Source organism: Xiphias gladius, chromosome 6 (assembly GCF_016859285.1).
Source record: "Xiphias gladius isolate SHS-SW01 ecotype Sanya breed wild chromosome 6, ASM1685928v1, whole genome shotgun sequence".
NCBI lineage: Eukaryota > Metazoa > Chordata > Actinopteri > Istiophoriformes > Xiphiidae > Xiphias > Xiphias gladius.
In genome coordinates, this window is record NC_053405.1 from 4,241,650 (window position 1) to 4,262,405 (window position 20,756).

Here is a 20,756-nt window from a genome sequence, read left to right on the forward strand (position 1 = left end):
GCAATTAGAAAAAAATCAAGAGATGAGGCGAGAATACAAGACACAAGAAGAATTTTAAGTGTTTGACGAGATCAGATTCAAGATGGGAGCTGAGGTCTAGACATTAGTCAGTAGTTAGTACTAGATATGTGGGATGTGTTTGGGCAAATCTGCTTGTATATTCTGAGGGATTTCTAAGTGATTACAAAAGTAAAGTATCTGTGCATTTTGACACTTGAGTTCAGGCTGGACAAATCTTTCAAGGGTACATAATACATCAGAGAAAAAACGGTTAGTAATTAGAGGGCAGACGAGATAACACATACGGTATTTGTTGGTTACAGACCTAATGAAAACGGATGTGAAGAAAAGGGGGGAGAGAGAAACACGTTTGGTGCATATCCGGTCAGGTGGAACACAGTCGTAGGAAAGCACTGGCTCTTAATTTGGTCTCCTTTTCCAGTTGCACCTGCCAATTACGACAAATATACCTCCTAAGTGATGTGGTGTTAAATCAAACACTGCACAAAAAAGCAAACGTCTTTGATCGTGAACCTTCACAGCCGAAAAAGGAAGTTGTGCTCACACATGAGCTCTTGAAATCACCGTTTGCACAAGCCTTTCTGTCTGCCTGCTAATGACATCCAGCAATGACAAACAATATTGCAGTGAGCAGAAACTCAAACTATGAGTAATTCAAAGCCCTTTTGAAACGCGAGGAAGCAGGCCACAAAGGGAGTGAGTGATGAAAAATGTTCACCCACAAAGTTGAACAGGGATGTGTGACCTTCATGACGCGGCAGCTGCTTGTATTGTAGGTTTCCCAGTCAGTCGCTCTCTTTCTCTCTCTCTGTGGATGACTAATCGGAAATCCTCTTCCGGAAGCAGAAATTTGACACGTCCTCATTTCAGGTAATTTGTCCCTCACAAGAGAATTTTCTGATATAGCTTACAATAATCGGTTATTTTCACGATTCCATTGTTTCATTGCAGTGGTACAGTATGTTAGATTGCTTCTTTTTATGTGGGTTTTATAGCCATGGCAACAGCTTGGTGGACTGATGGCTTGTGATCCTTGGTGTCCAGAGGATGAATCCAATGACCTAATGACTTGGTGATCACCTGACTTTTCCTCCAGCACCACCAGCAGGTCAGAGTTTTCACGTATCTTGTGAAATTTATGAACATCTGCAAGGTGGATTGGCTCAAAACTTTGTACAGACGTTCATGGTTCCCAGGGGATGGATGATTTAATGACTTTGAAGAGCTAAGCTAAATTTTCCTCTAGTGCCACCATGAGGTTGACATTTTGGGGATTTAGGTAGAATGTCTTGGCAGCCATTGGATGGATTGTTGTGAAATTTGGTACAAAAATCCCCAGGATGCCCAGGTGCAGTGCCATATTCCAACAACTTAATGACATATTTTCAGATATTACCATTTGTGTGACCCTAAACCATATTCCCAAAAATATTTTGGTCATTTTGATCATATCTTATACATGGTGTAGGTATGATAAGGTATGCATTTTGCTAAATTGCCTTTGTGCCTATTGACCAGAATTTGGAGTTAAATGTCTACCACCACTCCCTTGGTGTGAAACTTTTCTATCATGAAAGGTCATGATTTTGATAATGATCTATCTGTCTGTCTATCTAGCGATCTGGGACAGCACTCATTAATTAACATCCATGTGATATAACAGTGCCACATTTTTATCTGCAATCTGGATCATGTCACGTATTACAAGAAACCTTGGCTTGCTGTTGGTCCTCATGCTTTTAATTTATAGGCTTGTAAAACAAATGTTTAATCAGCTTGGACTGATAAGAAGTGTTCTTAGCGAAAGCTTAGCGGTAGCGCATTATTGCCAGGGGTTGCTTCATGTTGATGAAACCAGTAAATCTTCCATTGAAATTCTAGGGTGATAAGACTACACACTGTCTACCATTATGCATTTTTGGTTTGAATTTTTTTTTCTACTATCAAGGTCACAAGCAGGGCTGTGGCTGACTCAGATTTGTCCAAGTCTCTTGATAAAGGTTCATAATGACACTCTGATCTCATCATGTTTACTGTAACTCCACTAAACCTATTCCACAGAGTACTGAGTGTGCTTTTAGCTTATATGATAACCCCATTCAACTGAATAATTTTGGTAAACAGTAGAGTCTAGCATGCATGGCTGAAAACTGCAAGCTGACCGGCTCGGTACTTGAACTCTGACAAAAAAGACCTGCTGTTAACTCTGATGGATTGGTGTTTCAAGAATGTTTCAAGTCTCTGCAGGATGACTTTCACAACAGATTTGAATCCCAAGACACGATGGTGCAGACCTAGTGGAGCATGTGGGAATAATTTGTGCAACTCCATAAAGAAGGATGGCAAGCGTGCACAGAGAGACCGATACATGCCTGGGAGATGCAGGCTACATGCAGTACACAATCAAACAGATGGGACGAACACCATCCACAACCTCCTCCACAGAGTATGGGCGGAGATGACTTTTGATGGCAGAGGGTGAAAGAGGGAGAGACTAGCAGCTACTGTGAGTGCTGCAAATCCTGCCATATTTGCGGTTTGGACGGAAGACTGACGCAGATGAATCATATGTTTAGCAGAAACACCAGTGTCACAGCTCCCTTCATTCTGCTGATCTCATGTACCGGCGAATCATTTGTGTAAATCCCCGCGCCTACTGTGACACTGACAAATAACCCCCCCCAATCATTCTGGCCTGCTGTGGAGGTTGTAAAATTCCAGCAACCCAGATTAAAGGCATTCTAGTCGGGGCAAAATGTCATGTCGTGACATTATATGGTGAGAAGAGGGAAGACCCACGTGCCAAAGTGATGCACGGAGCAGTGCTTGAGTACTGCAAGTGAGTGTGCCCACACTGTGTTTGATCTCTCATCTGATAAAGGGGTGAGAAGACTGGAGGGCTTCCCCCTGCAACGCGAGCAGGCTGTCATAATCATCTGGCACCGGGTGTTTGTATTAACACGGGTTGTTAATTCATTGAGGATCAAATCACCCGAACTCTGTCCAGAGATGGAAATAGGATTTCTGGCACACTTTCACCGTCTTCCGGGATGCATGGAGAAGGGAAAAAAACCTGAAGAGTGCTCGAACAAGACACTGAACCCCAAATACGGTAGGTCCCGGGGGTTAGGTTAGTGCCTTGCCTGATAGCTTGCTGCCATCAGTGTGTGACCATGTGTGTAAATGGCTGAATGAGAGATGAAATTGCCAGCTCTATATATTTATTCAGTCCTTTTAAGTCAGCCTCCTAAACTGGAGCCAGTCGTTGAGTGGAATCTACAGTATGTGTGAAATTTAATATGATTTCATTTGACATGGTATCCGAAATACAAGACTGAAAAAAATAACTGTGAATTCATCCATCAAAGACAGATATGTTGGATGAAACAGAAAGCCAGTTCAGCGGTTGATGTAATATTTTCTCTGCACGCGGTGCCCAGAGGGAGTGACACACAGGAAGCTTCAACAATAAAATGATAAATGATAGGGACTGCACCTTTAGAGTTAGTCTTGACCAATAGCTCTATTAAGGGAAATGCCCCAGCTGTCATTACTGACCATTTATAAGTGTAAAAAGAAAGAAAAGGAAGCTCCCTGAGCTTGTAGAGTGGCCTGTTCTATTACTTTGAAAAAAAGTGGGGGAGACCTGTATCGCTTCCTTGAAAATGAACAAAATGCCTGTCTAAGTCCAAGTAAATAGTTAAATAAAATGAAATAATGCCGCTAGCATCTCAAAAGTGTGAAGCAGAGGTGCTAAAAAAAGCTAGCTAACTTTTGTGTGGGAAGTACAATAGAAAATTCTACAAACTAATTTTTCCAGAAGGAAAAGGGATGGCGGTGGATGATAGGAGGCTACAGGACTCCAACTAAAAATCCCGATGACGAAAAAACAAACACGTGGCGTTTTCAGTAATGACTGGTGCTGAGATAAAACCATTACGACACCGCATATCACCGGTCCGTGAGGATTTTAACATGTGCGAGAGCGTGTGTTAGCCCGTGCGTCGGCCAAAGCATTCAGACCTAAAAGCAATTAATTAATCATTAATGAATTAATTATTGATCATTAATAATTCTATCTTCCGTACTTATGCCTCTTATATAATAAAGCCATCCCAAGTGAAGCGCAGGTGGTTTGATTTCCTCTAAGGGGAGAGGGAATGATGACTGGATGACCTAAGCGAAGTGCAATAAGGTGTATTGCTGCTGTTTACTTACTGAACAGCTGATAGTGTGATACCAAGCGGATGATGGTATGAACCCGTTTCCTTGTTTTATCCGACAGTCTAACAGAAAGACTGATGACCACAACTGTACAAACCTTTTTTTTTAACTATGAGTCACAGGAGTGTTGACCTGAAATCACATGAATAAAGCATCAGTTCCTCGAAATGCACCTCGAGGAAGCATTGACCGTTTTCTCGAAAGAATGAACACTGCACCGCCTGGACTCCTCATTCGAGACCTCTTTATCTTTATCCTAACCCGTCTCTGACAGCAGTGGCAGGCCAGTTTTGCAAACTCACTCCACTTCAAATCAATACCAGTCACTGAATCTCAAAGGGAGACACATTATCCCAATAGGCCTCTTTCACAGAAGACATTTTGACCTCACACCGCAGAAAAAGCACCAGTGTGAATAGCACATAAACGATGGCTAAATTTCATTTAGCCGCTTGACTTTCAGGGTCCTGGTATTGCGCATGCTGGCTCTCTGTCATGGTTATATGTGAGTCCAATGTCTGCTGTTTCTCACTATATAAAATGTCTGAAAAGGCCCGGTTTGCCCAGATCACCTAATTATTTTAAACTCATCACTAGCGGCATCAAGCCATATAGACCGTTTCAGTTTTATATACGCTAAATGTATATGTATAAGTTTATATAAATGTATATAATGGAGGTGATGGGAATTTTATTCATGGTGCTGAACTTAGGATAATTAAGCAAACTTATCGCTCAGATAGTTTGATTTAAAATCATGTAAATCCAAATCCTTATAGAATCAGTCCTTAATTTTCTAGTGGTTCACTAGGTGTCAGAACAGATTTTACACATGCCTTGATTTCAACTGGACGTGTGACCTATACGTACACTGTGCTTATACTGTCTTGCCAGCACCCCAGAACGGGCCCCCGGATATTGTTTGGCCCAGGAAAACATTTCAAAGGGATGATGAGCAATGCTACAGCTAAAGGATCGGTGTCCAAGCAAAATACGATGAGTTTTAATGACAATAAAAAATGTAATGGTAAACCCCCCCCCAAAAAAAACCCATGGCATGCTAACATGCTCACAGTGACTGTGTTAACATGCTGTCTAATGTTTACCGTGTTCGCCATCTTAGTTTAGCATGTTAGCATGCTAACATTTGCCAATTAGCACTAAATTAGCAAATTTTGATCTTTTTACATGATTGTGGTTATTAGATGAAAAACTCCATCACAACCACAGTGGTTTGTTGAGGTATTTCAGTTTGGACCAAAGTGGTGGACTGACCGACAGACCAGCCGACATTGCCATCCCTAAAGCCGCGCTGCTGGCATGGCTGGAAGTAAGAAACAAACACACACACACACACACACACACACAGCCCAACAGCAAGATACAACCTACGGATTTTTACTCAGTCTCACCTGAACTTGCTCTGCTCAGGTTAGCACAGGGGTGGGTTAAACAGGTGCTATGATACAAAGAAAAGAATACACACACACATGAATGCATCAGCTTTAACATAATTCATCTAGAATGAACTGACCTTTCCTTCAACCACTTCACAGGGCCCGGCTAGGGGATACAACATGCACACCTGTTTTCACCTCCATTTAATTATCAGACAATCTGCAATTATACAAGCAGGAGAAAATTAAAACAAAAAAAACACTGTATTTGTTAAAGCTGACACATTTACTGTCTATATAAAAACATTAGGCTGAAAATACTTATTTAACACTTAATTAAACCTGATGATGTTGGGGAAATTGCAATTAGATATTTTTAGTTGTGCAGCCCTAGTTTTGAACGGGAATGACACATCCTCTTCACTATACATTTAATAAGAATCTTAATGACAACACCAGACAAACCCAAGGGACATGTCATCGTCTAGATATGATCAATTAGCAAGTGCGACGCATACAATATGCCAGCTCATTTCGGCTAATAGCTGCCCGAGTTATCCATCTTGGAACCTTAATCAGCTTACAGTTACAATTATGAATTATAGGTCAGACGTGACTGCACATGCATCATCTGACCACTGTTGGAGGGTCATTTCCATTTTTTTTTTTCCCTGTCCATCTGACTGCCGTATGGTGTTTATGAATGAGGACAGAAATTGCTAATAGGCTAATATCATAAACATGCAGAATTAGAGCATCAGGTTTACACACCACCCGCTGAGAATCACAGCGCTGAGCTGATTTTAACAAGGTCATTTGTCTGAGGAGGATGATGATTACGGTAAATGTTTGGTCCTACTTTCATAGATGTACTTGGAAACGTACATTTGTGCAAGCATGCCCTTACACATATTTAATAAAAGTGTTTATGCACGCACGCACACACGCACGCACACGCACACACACACACACACACACACACACACACACACACACACACACGAACGTCAGCAGCTACAGCAGATAGAATCAGGCTGTTTTGAACAAGGCTCTAAGCCTCATAAACAAATACATCTGTTACCTGGCAACAGCATGTTGCTTAAAGATATGCTCCCTCACTTTGTTATTGCACCTAATAATGCCCCATAATGCACCAGATTTACCCCTCGCCTACTGCTGATTGAGTCTCAAATCATCCACAGCGAGCTGAGAGGCATTTAGGGGGATTTGGGATAGTATACCAACACCAGGAAGTGTGTCTAGAGTGGTGACAAGAGGTTAGCGGTTTTTAGTAACTTGCTAACTAGCTAGCAATTTTTTTTTTTTTTTTTTGGATGCTAGCTAGCAAACTTTAACAAATCGCTGTAACGTTAGCTGATAACCCAGCTATATCTGCAAACCTTTTTGAAATTAATGTGTGGCTTCATTGTTTACCTGGCTTTAGCTGCCCCACTGCACCTTTTCAATCGCAACATGTTTAGGTAATGTTGCTTGCTCGTATGAATCAGTCTCCCGTGGTATAACCTCATGAAGCTAAGGGGGCATGGCTTTTGTACAGATCATTTTACAACCTTATTTATTTCAGCCAACGTAGTAACGTTAAGCGAAAGATATTGTTGTTTACAATAATAATTGTTTAATGCTTACGTTAGCCAATCTCAACAATAGGCTAACGGCTAACAGTAAGAGTAATGCCGAGGCCGAAGATCAGTAACATATCAATAGAGTTTCTTGGGGGGGGGGGTTTAGCTCACCGAACCACCTAATAACGTCAACTTTACTTAACTTGAAACAATAGATTAGATTACGCACATAACGACATTTACAACTGAAAAACTGTGGTTTGGGAGAGTTGAGTAACCGCAGTGAGCGTCACCGGGTTGCTGAAAGTTAACTAGCTAACTTAGTTTGCCATATGCCAGAGCCGTAACAAGCAGACTGTGCAGCATTTGTAGGGAGCCCACATAAGTTATTATGCCACCCTGATAAGTACCAGTTCAAAAATAACTCGGCCTACAGTAATGATTGTTTTTGTGGATTTTTTGAACAGATCTTTTATTGATATTTTTCATCAATCAATCAACCAACAAAAGCAAAACAAAAGCAAAACACAAACATTACACCCATTACACACACATATTTATATATGATATATATATTCATATATAAAATAAAAATAATTTAAATATAAGAACTATACCAGTAATAAGTTTATTTATTTTCATAAATTATTTAAAAATAATATTTTATAATATAAATTTTATATCTTTAATACAGTCTTTATTTTTGAAATTATAAACAATATCCTCGAAGTTTCTTTTCAACAAGAACTTGTTTGTCTGCCATATTTACTTTGTAATTTTGCTAGTGAGTTTCTGCAACTATAATATTTTTAATGTCCTGGTTGTAATTTACCTGATAAGCCTGTATGTTACCAAATGCTGCTTCACAGCCAACATGGAGAGGGCTTGAAAAAACTCATTAAAGATGCTGTTTGCCAGCTAAGTTGTCCATGTTACCACATGACAAAGGGGCTTAAATGGGATTTAGACTTCAGGGGACTTGAATTGTTACACAGGCAGTTAGTTTTGAAAATAAAAATGCACAACTGCATAGATTTTAGCCTTTCAGATTGCAAAGCCCTGTATCTCTGAAAGTCCAACGCCTGTATAAGTTGATGCTCAGGTACTTTTTCTGGCATAGAACTTATAAAAACATACATACAGAGTAATGACCTAACATTTCTGTGTTTAGATTAAGCCACCACAGAGCTGCCGTCCTGAGTTCTTGTTGTTTTATAATGTGCAGGTAGTGTCCTCTAGTGGCCCCGCGTGGGGACCGCACTTTCACTCCCTGAGTCTGTTGAATCGACTGGATAAATCCTGCCGCTGTGGTCACTGATCATTTAAACGATGGGAGCTTAATAAAAATCTGCGTGTTCTCAGAGGGCCTTCACGGACGGGAGCCCTCCGGCAGGTCGGTGGCTCTCTCTGCCCGGTTGCCTGCAGCGGGCCGTTTCATGTGGAGCACAGTGTATACACCTCTGACTGTGAACAGCAGGGAGATGGCAGCAAAGTAGGAGGCGTAGATAAAAAACTGAAAAGAGAAGTGAGGATGACTTTCACGGTGGACGATGACTCAGAGATGAATACATTTAATCAGCCATTTATTTTCTTTCATCCCTTGTGGTCTGGCTCCCTCTGTATGTTCATCAAAAGCCATTCAAAGAGTACTTTATTTTTTCTTTTCCTTTGTATTTACGTTCCTCGGGTTAATAATTTATTGTGAGGCTCTTTATGACCTCAGTTTCAAAATGCCTGTCTACTGCAGTACCTGGGAGGTGATGGTGAGCTGTAGAGACTTGGTGTTGATGACGATGGCGGTGAGGACGCTCTGGAGGACTGTGCCCGCGAAACTGTTCATGCCGAATACCAACGCGTAGCACTTCCTGTTCAGTGCCTTGGCTATCTGAAAACTGGCATATACATCAGTACATGAGCTGCTACACAGTAAATAGAAAGTACAGATTCATTCAGTTATTAGTCAAATTAATATTGAGGGTTTGAGTGAAGGCCCTACAATACATTTAGGAAAACGGATGAAGCTGAGGGTAAATGGAATGTCATTAGTTTTGCAGGAATTTTGTCATTAACAAAAACATTGGACAAGTTTAATTTCTGACCTAACCGTGGTGCTATTGAAACACTAAGGGATCGCCAAAGTTATTACAGTCCATCATTAGGGGGATATGAACGTCTGCACCAAATTTCCTGACAATTAATCCATAGAGACATTTCCTTTAACTTGCGCTGTTAGCGGTGGATGTAATTGATTTATGTCAAGTTCAGGGTGGAAATTTTATCGGAGTAATAAGCACAGCTGGAGCCTAATTTAGCCAATGAGGTTTAAATAAAATGCGAGACCAACATGCTCAAGGGGTCGGCAAAGTAATTCTGTCATTAACTGTGCTACAGCAACATTAAATATGGTTAAGATTTGTTTGAACCTTAGGAAAACTCTCCATTCACCACTGAACCTTAACAGCCCATAATGGCTCACAAGGCGCATCTAGATTTGGTTAAAATACAAAGCATCTTGTGGTGATGGTGCATTAGCGGCATCGCATAGTTAAATTCATGTAGATTCATGCATGTATCCACACGGATACATTGTATGTTTGGATCGTTTAACAGTGATCCCCTATATAAACATTTGGCTGCTGACAAAATATAAATGATCTTTGCTTACGTGCAGATGGTGGTGAGCTGCATGTAAAAAGTTTTGAAGAGGATGTAGCATGCGTAGCTGATCCAGATGTTGTCAGTCATATCCATCAGGAATAAAGCCCCGGCAATCAGGAGCGTGAAACCCCCCAGGATCAGTTCCCCCCACAGAGACCACTCCAGAGACACGTGGCCCACAGCAACTGTGGCTGCAGCTCCTGAAGAAAAACACGATCACTGCGTTTAACTTCGGGGTAACTAAGGATTAGCGAAACCTGACAAAGAGAGACCTCAAAGACCAATACATACTCTGTTTAGCTAATTAAGTTAGTCACACTGTGGGAAAAATAAACTAATGCAAAAAGAGAAAAACGATCTCTCCCTGCTACTTCTAATACTTCAAAATTTAGTTGTTGGAAGGAAATAAAACCAACTGCAACATCAACATATAGTTACATCAAATCTGGCATCAAAAGGTGATGGCTAATTTAATGTTAAATGTACAGATTCCCTTCTGTCCACCAGCAGAAAATATAATAAAATACAGAAAAAGGACTGTAACACCTCGGATAAGTGGCTCAAGGGGTATATGGACTTCCTAGCACAGGAGCAAGCATCAGCGGTGAGAAAGAGCTCCTGTAATGGACACAGAGACTGTATGATTTAATGTCGGAAAAAAGATATTGCACAAAGGCCCCTCATATGGTTGTTAGAGTATACAGTTGTCTCATTTTCTTGTGCCACTCTGCCCCAGAAACCGTGACGGCCCCTGCTCCAAAGACCACCAGGTGACTTCCATAAACAAGGTGGAGCCCATGAGAACGCCTTTGGAGTCCCGGGCCAGGTAGTCGTTGTCCTAAAGCACAGTGCACTTTACCACAGCAACATGACAACCGGCTGACAATGGATGCCAAGTAACACGTGCAGTAGGAATGCAAGAAACGGACAGGCAAACTAAAATGTTTTAAAACAGCAGTTGTTTCACAAAACATGTAAGGTTTCTCCTTACTCAACAAATCAACTAATGGGCACGATTTTCGAAGGAAGTCTGTGGACTTTATCCTTGGGCGTCACAGGAGTATGGCCTCTTACCGTTAATGTTTACCGTAGCTGTAAAATCTGACATGTTTACCGTCTGGAACGTCTGCTGCTTATCTCTGCGGGTAAGACACATACTTTAAACTGCCATGTTTTGCTGCTTACTGTCTCCAGGAAATTTAAAAAAATTAGGCCCATGTAACAGTCCTCGATGAAAGTCATTTGTGAAATTTTGTGTCATTCAGTCTTTTCCTTCAATGTATCACACAGTCTTGCAAAAGGTCAATTTTCTGAGAGACGTCTATCACTGATGCATGAAACAACAAGAATTTTTAGTAGCAGGAAAAAATAGTATGGATAGATTTCCTCTCTGATACTTAAATCCAACATAAAAAATCCTCCACTAGATGAACTCTGAGCAGTTAACAGTCGTTCTGGAAAGTGATGTTTTTCATTTCAGCCACAGGATGGCACAATGCAGCCCTTTTAACTCACAAGGCGCAGTCATGGGACCTTCATACCAGTGGATGGATTTAAAATTGGGGATTCCAGACAGAGAATCTTTGGGGTATTTATTATTTAAAGAAACTTGTTTCCCTTCTTTCGTCCTCTCCATCTCCTCGTCTTGCATAACTTTAACTTCCTTGCTACATATTCATCACGTGTTCTCCGTGATCGCCCCTGCCTGGTCAGACCCTTTCTTGTAATTGCTAAAGGCTGAATAAAAACTAAACCTGAATCGCATTCAGCGAGGCAAGTGTAAATAAGGATACCCCAGAATACCCTTGAGACATGGATCCATTCACTCTGAGCTCTTTATCCACTGCATTATAAAGACAGGCTGGGTATAATTGCTTCACTCTATCAAATGTGTACATTTCCTTTGATCCATTCGCGTTCGGTCAGCACCAACAGTCCAACATAAACACCAACCCGGGCCACTCTGTATGTATTCAAATTGTACTTAATCAATCCCCTGGCTCTGATTAGCAGAAGGGGGTCAAATCGAATGAATGAATAATTAGACCAGTTTCCACAGCAGTGGAGGCTCAGTGGGGTCAGCAGTGGCCGGCTGTAAAACTTCATAGAGAGAGATCAATACCGCAGCTGGGCTCTACAGTATGTTCACACTGCGGGAGTGCATGATAAATACCAAACTGGCAGAAAAGTCTCAGTTTAACTGGATAACTGGATTGTATAATTCAATCTACGTTATATCTGACAGTGATATGAATTTAGAGAGGCATTGTAACTTCGGGGTTCAAAAGCACTTCAGATAAGGTTGGAGAAGGATCATGGTTTGGTGAAGGATAGGGGATGATAGTAGTAGGGCTTAATTATTAAAAAGTAAAAATATCTTGCCTCGTGCTTTAGATCAGCGTTGACTTTCTGAATATTTAGCTATGAGCTATGACCTTCACATAATTTTACAAGTCTATCACCAATGAGAAGCACATTGATATTGGACAATTTAGCAAAACCCCAGATTATGCCCAATAACAAAGATTTTTGAACTTCTTGCTTTCTACAAAAAAAAAAAAAACACAGTATGGTTGAGGTTAGGGAAACGTGGTTATGGCAAATAAATTATGGTCAAGGTTAGGCAACTACAAAACCTTGTTATGGTTAGGGAAAGATCATGAAGACAGTTTATAAAAATGCATATGTTAATTGTATGTCTGCAAGGTTTGGTGTACTCCAGTCTCCTGCCTTCAAAGTCATATGTGTGCTGTACACTCATCCACCACACCCACCTCCAAACACTTACTTTCCGCTTCACTCCATGACAGTTACACCCCTGAACATAGGCATTGGATGTAAATATGGTGCAGAATTGTCCAATTTGTTCCTAATTCCTAGCGATACTGGGCTCAACCTTAACCAAATGCGCTGAGTTGCCTACACACAACCATCAAAAGTTAATCATGTTTTAAGCTGCCACGAGTGGATACTGTAGGGAGAACAAATTAAATAAATTAAACGTGAACATTTTGTGACTTTGCATACACGTTGATTAAAAACTGATTTGTTCTTCATTCTCCATATGTTGTTGTAATTCATTTCTCTGCTTATTTCCAACAGAGTTTGGTTCCAAGATTTGTGTCTCTTTCGATAAAAAGGGAACTGCAGCAGTTTGGTAATCGACTTTTGCAAACAGCTAATTAGAGCTAAACACAAGGTACAGCTGAGGTCGATGGGCACTGATGGGACGTATTTAGTTATAAGTGTTCAACAAAAATTCAACATCACTAGAAGAGAAGTCAGAGGATCAGCAGAACCGCTGGGATTTATCATCTGGGAACCATGAATATATCTGTAAAAATTCTGTGCCAAACCCTCAAGTAAATGTTGTGACGTTTCACAGGACAAGTGAAAACATTGACATGCTGGTGGTGTTACACAAAAAGTCAGGGGATCACCAAAATCATTAGGATTCATCCTCTGGGCACCATGGATATTGTCAGAAATTTTGTGTTTAGAGTTGAGAGTTTGGCTTTTCGCTGTGATTAGATAATACCATACTGAAAGTGTGTTGTTTGTGGAGGAGTACATTTTGAATTGGTACACTTTGAGCTCCGGAGTGCAGCCTGAATCTAAATGGAAATATATTCATATTGCAGTTTCATGCCAAATTAAATGGCAAACATTGGACATCCCTGACCTGGTAAAGGTAATGTCCTGACGGAAACTATGTTCTGAATACATTATACATTGACTGAAATAGATGTTTGATGTGTAAATGACCTTTAATTACTCCTCTACACCAGAGATAAATAGATGTGTCAAGGTGCCCTGTATCTCCCTTTCCTTGAAAATCATACTGCACAACGCAATTTAACTGAATATAACTCAGTTTTTTTCTGCATACACATTTGGTTTGTCTTAAAACTAATGAGCTACTAAAAAATGTTGTTTTTGAGTTCCAGGAGGTACAGTTATTAATATACTGAATATGAAAGAAGTAAATTATGCTGTGCTTTTTTCTCCATATTTTATCATGTTGCTAATCCATATTCATATTTTCCCTGTTGGTTTTCACCAGGTTCTTACCTCGGGGATGTTTGCTAAGTGTGGAATGTAGAAAAATGCAACAGGAATCTTTGGGGAAATATCAGACACGGGCTCTACAGTTTGAGTGCATGTTGGGCAGAACCATTTACAAGTGAAAGGCATACAGCAGGATGTGGTTTACACAGAGTAATTGCCTTTGGTTTCTGGGGACTACAGGAATGTATCAGTACTATAATCAATAAAAGTTCACTGGCTGGATGGCAGCAGCTGCTGCTATACCCATCTGGGGATGAGAGCAGGCAATTAAATACTGTAGTCTAATTAATGCTGCTCCTATTGTCTGCCGTGCTTTGGGGGTTGTGAAATACTAATAGTATAAAGGGATTGTGTTTTCTTTCCATCTATTTATTCAATTATTTTTGTAGCGGAATGTGTATAACACCCATAAGCTTTATCGGAAATGTTTAGACTTGTTTTTACAAGAATCTGGGCAAATTCCGTTTAAGCTAGATATGCATCGGTTGCCATTCAGAATTAATCAGAGGTTTTAGGATTTGAATAACCGTTTCTCTTGGGTTATGACTGATGGTGCAGCATCAAATTGTCACACATTTGAAAAGTGGGAGGCAGCCTGTTTTGATCCTTTTCCCAAGAAACGCGAAATTCCAAGGAGCAACCAGTGATTGAAAAAGTATTCAGCTCCTTAACTTAGAGCCGGACCAATAAATACCTTCTATGACTCGAATGACTACATGTTATGTCAAAGGTACTGCTTCTAGTGACAAGTGCTCTGATCACAGAAGTTAAGCCAGAGCCAGCAAATGTTTTCAGACCAAAACTCGCTGTACTACCTGCCCAGCAACAAACTGCGGACAGACAAAGTGAGTGACTAGCTCGTGAACTAGTGGAGAGTTTAGCGGCTCCAGAACCCGATATTTCCCTCTGGGGGAGACCAAAAAAGAGCAAAAAGGAGAGCGAATATTTGACTTACATTTGTCAGGTTGCCAGGATTACATGACTGCGAATGAATTGGAAATGTTGCTCCATGTGTAAATAGTGCTAATGCTAAAATGTTCCCCATAACAGCTTTGTAAGATAATATGTCAATGTTGTGTTCCTCGAGTGGCCAAAAATCAATTAATGCAGGCTTAAGTACCAAATTTACCACGTTCAAATCTGGTACTTTTTTTCCCCACTTTCTAAATACTTTGCTACGGACGCAATCCAAGAAGACAGCAAACAAAATTTTATTGTCTACTTCAACTCGTTCTCTGTTCATGTAACAATAAGGCTGGAAATCTTGAAGAGAATAATATCACCTTAGGACCTTGTGCGTTATGGCACAAGTACCTGAAAATTGCACTTAAGTACATTATTTGAATAAATTTATATAATGGAGAATTAAAATGAAATTGAAGTGGCAAAACAAATCAGTGGTACTTTGTTTACCTGACAAAGTGCTGATGGCATCGACCCCTCCATTGCAGGCTGTGAAGTTATGGGGTTGGATGTGGACCCAGAGGAGCTGGACGTAGCCCACAACCTGGTAGAAGCCGCACCTCCCTGTAGCTGCCCATATGCAGAAGAAGAGCACAGCCACAGAAGAATAACATTTCTTACAGTCCAGTATGAGCCTTCTGAACATCCTCCCAACATGCTTGGCAGCCATCAAGCTCTCCACCTTGCTGTAACAGTCCTGACTTTCTGAGTCGTGAGCGTCCTCGCCTGAGTTTCTCTGCTGTGCGTAATATGATCCATTAACAAATAAACTGTTTTGAGGCATGGGCAGGAAAAAGGAGGTTATCAGTGCTACAGAGACAGAGATGACAGTCACGAAAGCTAAGCAGTACAAGGACACCCCACCCAAAGACACTAACAGTTGAGCCAACACAGCACCCACAGCATAGCCCAGAAGTATGGCCCCGCTGACGTAGCTGGTCACTCTCTGATAGTAGCTGGCGTGGACCACGGTGTAAATGTAGGAGAAATAGGCCACATCTGCTGCCGTGGCAATGCTGTAGCTGAAAAACGCCAGCTGAACCGCGTGGACGCCCGAGCCAAATATTACCAGCAGAAAGGCTGTGACGTAGGTGAGCCCCTGGATGATGATTACAGGCTTGTACCTGAGGAAGTCTGTCAGCAGGAGGACTGGGATGAGGAGAACCAGACTGGAGTAAGTCCACACAGGATACACCTGTCTGGTCACCTGGATAGGGAGTAAGGCAGACAGACACATTATTATTTTTAGAAAACAATCCCCAGGTGCTGATTGCAAAGGTATCTGTGAAACATGATGACAGCAGCATACCAGATGCAGCCTCACCCACATTCATTGTTGATGAAAAATTAAGTTTGCATTTACATGATGGAAGAGGAAGCAGCATGGATGTTGCTCCTAATGTGACCAGTTGATAAAGTTTCATATTATGCTTGCAACCAAGCTCCATTTTGGCAAAACACGGTTCTTAAATTGTTGTTGTCATTAAGTTGTTTTTTTGTGTTCAACTTCGACCTCGATGTTTTTTATGTCAGTGGCATGCACTATTTAATATTTGCATTCTCCGTCGGCCTCACACCAACAGAATAATGTACATTGACGGCAGCCGGTTGCTGGTGTTCTGAACGCCTACCGTTACTTGCAGTGCTCTCAAAGAATTTACTTGCCGGTTTGAGTTTATATTTATAATCCCCAAGATTTTCATGAAACCGAACCCCCTTGTTGATTAATACGCTTGGCATTTGTTCTGCAGGAGCTGCTCAGTCTATTTACATTCACTAATTACCTCTCTATACAGGGGTTTTTATTGGTGGTGTCGGGAGTGTGCCATTCCCGTGCTAGAGTCAGATTGCCTCCCTAAAAAACGGGGGATCTACAGGAACCGACGAATGCACAAAATCCAGCACAATTTCATCTCATTGATATAGGGCTCACTGTTTCGCTTTTTTACTATAATGAGAGTGAGTTTGTTTGGCTGCACTGTAAACAGGACACAACAGAAGAGCAGCTGGTGCATTTCTGACAAAGTAGCTGCTCAAGGGCTGTTGCAGTATTTAACCACACTTGCTGTTACCATGGTAACGGGATTACACCTTTAAATAAAAGGTTTCTCCTCAGAGGATAAATCCTGATTACTTTGGTGTCCTCCTGAATTTTCTAAGTGCAACCACGAGGCCAAACTTTCCTCGTGACCAGCCCTTTGTTACTGCCGGGGTTGTGGTGGTTGCATTTGGGCTCTTTTGCACTTTTCAATCGGTGTGAACATGGTTTTCAGTTGACACAGCATCGGACAGGGCAGTTCGAAGCTCAAAGCTGTAGCATTTGTCAAAAACGATTAAAAAAATGTTAATAGTGCGACTTTTTGTTTTTGTCTGAGATAACAACAATAGGTGCGAGAGGGCCTGAACAGTTATAGCGCACAGTAACAGAGACGTGTCTGTGCAGGATGAATGTTTTAATTAAAGCTAAAAATGTACCGTTTCTGGCGCAAAACAAAATATGGGCTGCAAAAACAGTGGTCGTCTGTGTAAAGCAAGGCAAAAAAAAACTGTGTCGGTATGTTTCATAGTCTAAATGCATCTGAAGACCTCCGGCCCTCTAAGTGACAACAGACACATATCAAGTTGGTGGTAGTCTTCTCTGAAACGACTACAATATTTACTTTGAACAGATTTTCATATAAATCTTCTTTGTTGGTACAGTTGGAACAGAAAAATTGAATTTCTGGAGTTTGCACTTTGTTGACAAACTTAGTTAATTTCTGTAGCTCCATATAAAATCTCAAAAGCCATTCGGGACCGCGGGTTTTTAGGTGATTTGCATTATACATGGTTCGGCATGAAATGAGTACACCTTTGAGTGTGCCTGCTATAATTTGTGTGAACAAAGCATTTTCCGTCCTGCCTTGTGCATCACAAAGGGCTTGTCATTGCATCGGTGTGAAGGACCCCATTTAGTTTCTTTTTTAATGCCACCAGTGAGGCGTGATACTGTACAGCCTCGCCTGCTCTCCTCAGTCTAGGCCGAATTTTACTCCAGCCTTGAATTCAGGGCTGCAGTGGTTCGTCTAGTTTATGCTTACATCAATTTGCTCTGGGTGTATGTTATTTTATCATGTACGGAGTGGAAACAAAATGTTGGTGAATAATGAAGAGAAGTAATGAATATTACAATACGGATCATTCCTCTGAGGCGAAGTGATAAATGATTAATACAACAAGTGATTACTTTACTTCAAATGGGTAATCTAACAACCTCAAGTATTTTACGCGCCTGCGCTTTGGGACAGAAGGGTGGTCGGCAGCGATGGTGGTTTATCTGCTTGTCCTATTTTTCTGTTCCAGGGAAGGAAACCTTTAACGACGGGCCCGATGGCTCTGAAATTAGACACGTATATTCATGGCTCCCGGAGGAGGGATCCTACTTATGCAGGTAAACTTCTGAACCTTTAGACCTTTTAGTGCCATCATCAGGTCAGACTTTTGTCTTGACTTACATTGTGCTCCAAGAAAAGAGCTGTGCCCTCATTCCACCCAGAAACAATATATGTGCATTTTTTTTTGGCAACGGTACAAGCTAGCAATGAAAATAGTTTACCATTATGTAAGAAACAGGATGTAACGATGCTTTTCCAGCGTATATACAAAACAAACCTAAAACCCAGTTAGAATTAGTATGTGGTAATCAACCAGGACACAGCGAAAGTATCTTAAATACCTTTCCTCTAATGCCACCATTATTAGTGAGGCTGGAATTATGGTTCTCATATACGTAAACATCCTCATGGGTAGACACAGAGAAGTACGTTATGGGTCACACAGGCTCACAGATGAGCTGCCGTGCACACCTTCCCGAACGCACCTCAACCAGGTGCGTCATTTGTTTCTGAGTGCCGCGCAAGCTCCTCGGTTAATCCAACTCCTTTCAGCGCCCGGTTTGGAAACACATCCCATGTGTACCCCATCCCATGCGCCCATGCCTGTGCGCCCGCTTAGCTCCTGCCACCGCTGGCCAGGAGAAGCCTGGAGCACAATCAGAACGTATGTAGCACACAGCACATAGTCTGTTCATGTTGTCCCGTGTAATGAGCATTGCAGCCCCTGTGGGTTGCAAATGGTCTTATGCTTTTCTTTCCCCTCACAGGTCAAATAAAGGACAAAAAAAGGGAAAGCCAGAAAAACCTACGGCAGAGGAGGCTACATGTAAATACAACCCTTGCACACATAGCCATCTGAAAGCCACTGCCTGTGATAAACAGAGTATCGATGAGTCATAACGGCATGGGAAATGGTACATAATTATATTGGCACTTATATGTATTTTACATTCACTTGTGTTATTAAATTTCTAACCAGTAATTTGTTATTAGAAGTATATCATATTAAAGCAACTAGTAACTATAGTTCTGAGTATACACATGAACAAATACATTCATGTCTAAATTTAAAATGTACCTTGAAACCAACCATCCATTTATTGTGTTATTTATATATACCTAACTTTGTTTCAGTTTATTTACATCATTCATATTATGTATATTAAAGCATAAACAACTGAGCGAACCTAATAACCTAAGGCTTCAATCATCTCTGATTTCATAGCTCAGTGCCTCACCTGCTCGATGGTGAGGTTCTTGTAAGTTCCTGTGAGAAACTCTGTCATGAAGGGCTCTATGGGCCTCATCATGGAGCAGAAACCATAGATGCAGAGCAGCACAGTGGGGCCCACCCATGCAGCACGGCGGGGCGTACAATGGCCTGCCCAGCAGTGCCCGTTTCCACAGTCCCGGACCCAGCAAAAACCCATCGTTCCTCTCTTGCTCCCCTGGGAAGTCTCGCCGCGTCCAGCCAGAGCGGAGTCTAGTTTAAGCAGTTTAATCTGTTGAGATATGGAAGCCCCAGATAAGGCCAAGGTGAGACGGACTGTGAACACCGAGTCACCTGCTTTGCCATTGTTGTTTCTCTCCTCTGAAGTTTTCCTGGCTACAGCGAGACAGGAAATGTGAGGCCGTGAGTGAAGACACATTAAGATGAAATATGAGGCGGCGAGCCCCTGGGGCTCCGGCAGGTTACAATAAATACTGTCTCCTCCTCTGTCTTTATACGAAAACACCCTCATTCCTGCAGGTACTGAGGAAGGGGTGGAATTCGAGCACAGAAATGTGTATGAGTGTGTGTCTATGTGTGTGTGTGTGTGGGCAGCATGGTTGTGTGTACATACATACTGTATGCCTGTTTAGCTTCTGCCACCTTTAGCCAAAATGCTCCACGGATCTTAGGCTGCTTAAAAATAGAATGAACTGTTGACATTTGGGACACATCCACAATTATAATTCACTCTAAATTAAACTCAACCGTCTAGAGTACCTCATCTGATCAGATAATCTTACATTCCGCACTTTGTCTTTGTGACTGTCATAAATAAGAAGTCCCCGACTTTAAAGTCGGTCTTGGAGTTTGCTGGGTGGCTCGGCAGTGAATTCTTAGCACTTAGGGAGAGAAAAAAATAAGGCAAGGCAATCATTCCGGAGATGAGAATTACTGTAGTCTGTAATTTAAAATATCCAGCGGCGAATTATGACTCACCAGTGGGGTGTCAACAGAAAAGCTCTGCCTCAGCTCAAACTGTCAGAGTGTCTCCATGACTTAATTCTCAACATCAAGGTCACAGCAAAGAAATATTATTTATATTCATGTCTTTGGCATTTCTGGTTTAATGTTGTCAGATTTACAATATGTGGTGTTCAGTGACTAATGCCGGAGAAAACAGATACAGAAACCCTCATTCTGACCTTTGCACTGTCAGAGTAAAATCATAGTGTTGTTCTTTCCAATATTTTTCTTC

General features: G+C 41.4%; 1 protein-coding gene across 1 annotated transcript; it reads right to left on the reverse strand.

The window, feature by feature from the left end:
* Positions 1 to 7,936: 7,936 nt before the first annotated feature.
* LOC120790966 (thiamine transporter 2-like) lies at positions 7,937 to 19,673 on the reverse strand. Its single transcript, XM_040129010.1, has 5 exons — positions 19,527 to 19,673; positions 15,365 to 16,121; positions 9,891 to 10,083; positions 8,976 to 9,117; positions 7,937 to 8,738 (listed from the first exon to the last, which is right to left on the reverse strand). The coding sequence occupies exons 1-5, from the start codon at positions 19,596 to 19,598 to the stop codon at positions 8,595 to 8,597; spliced, it is 1,308 nt and encodes a 435-aa protein (XP_039984944.1). The 5' UTR covers positions 19,599 to 19,673; the 3' UTR covers positions 7,937 to 8,594.
* Between the last annotated feature and the right edge of the window lie 1,083 nt (positions 19,674 to 20,756).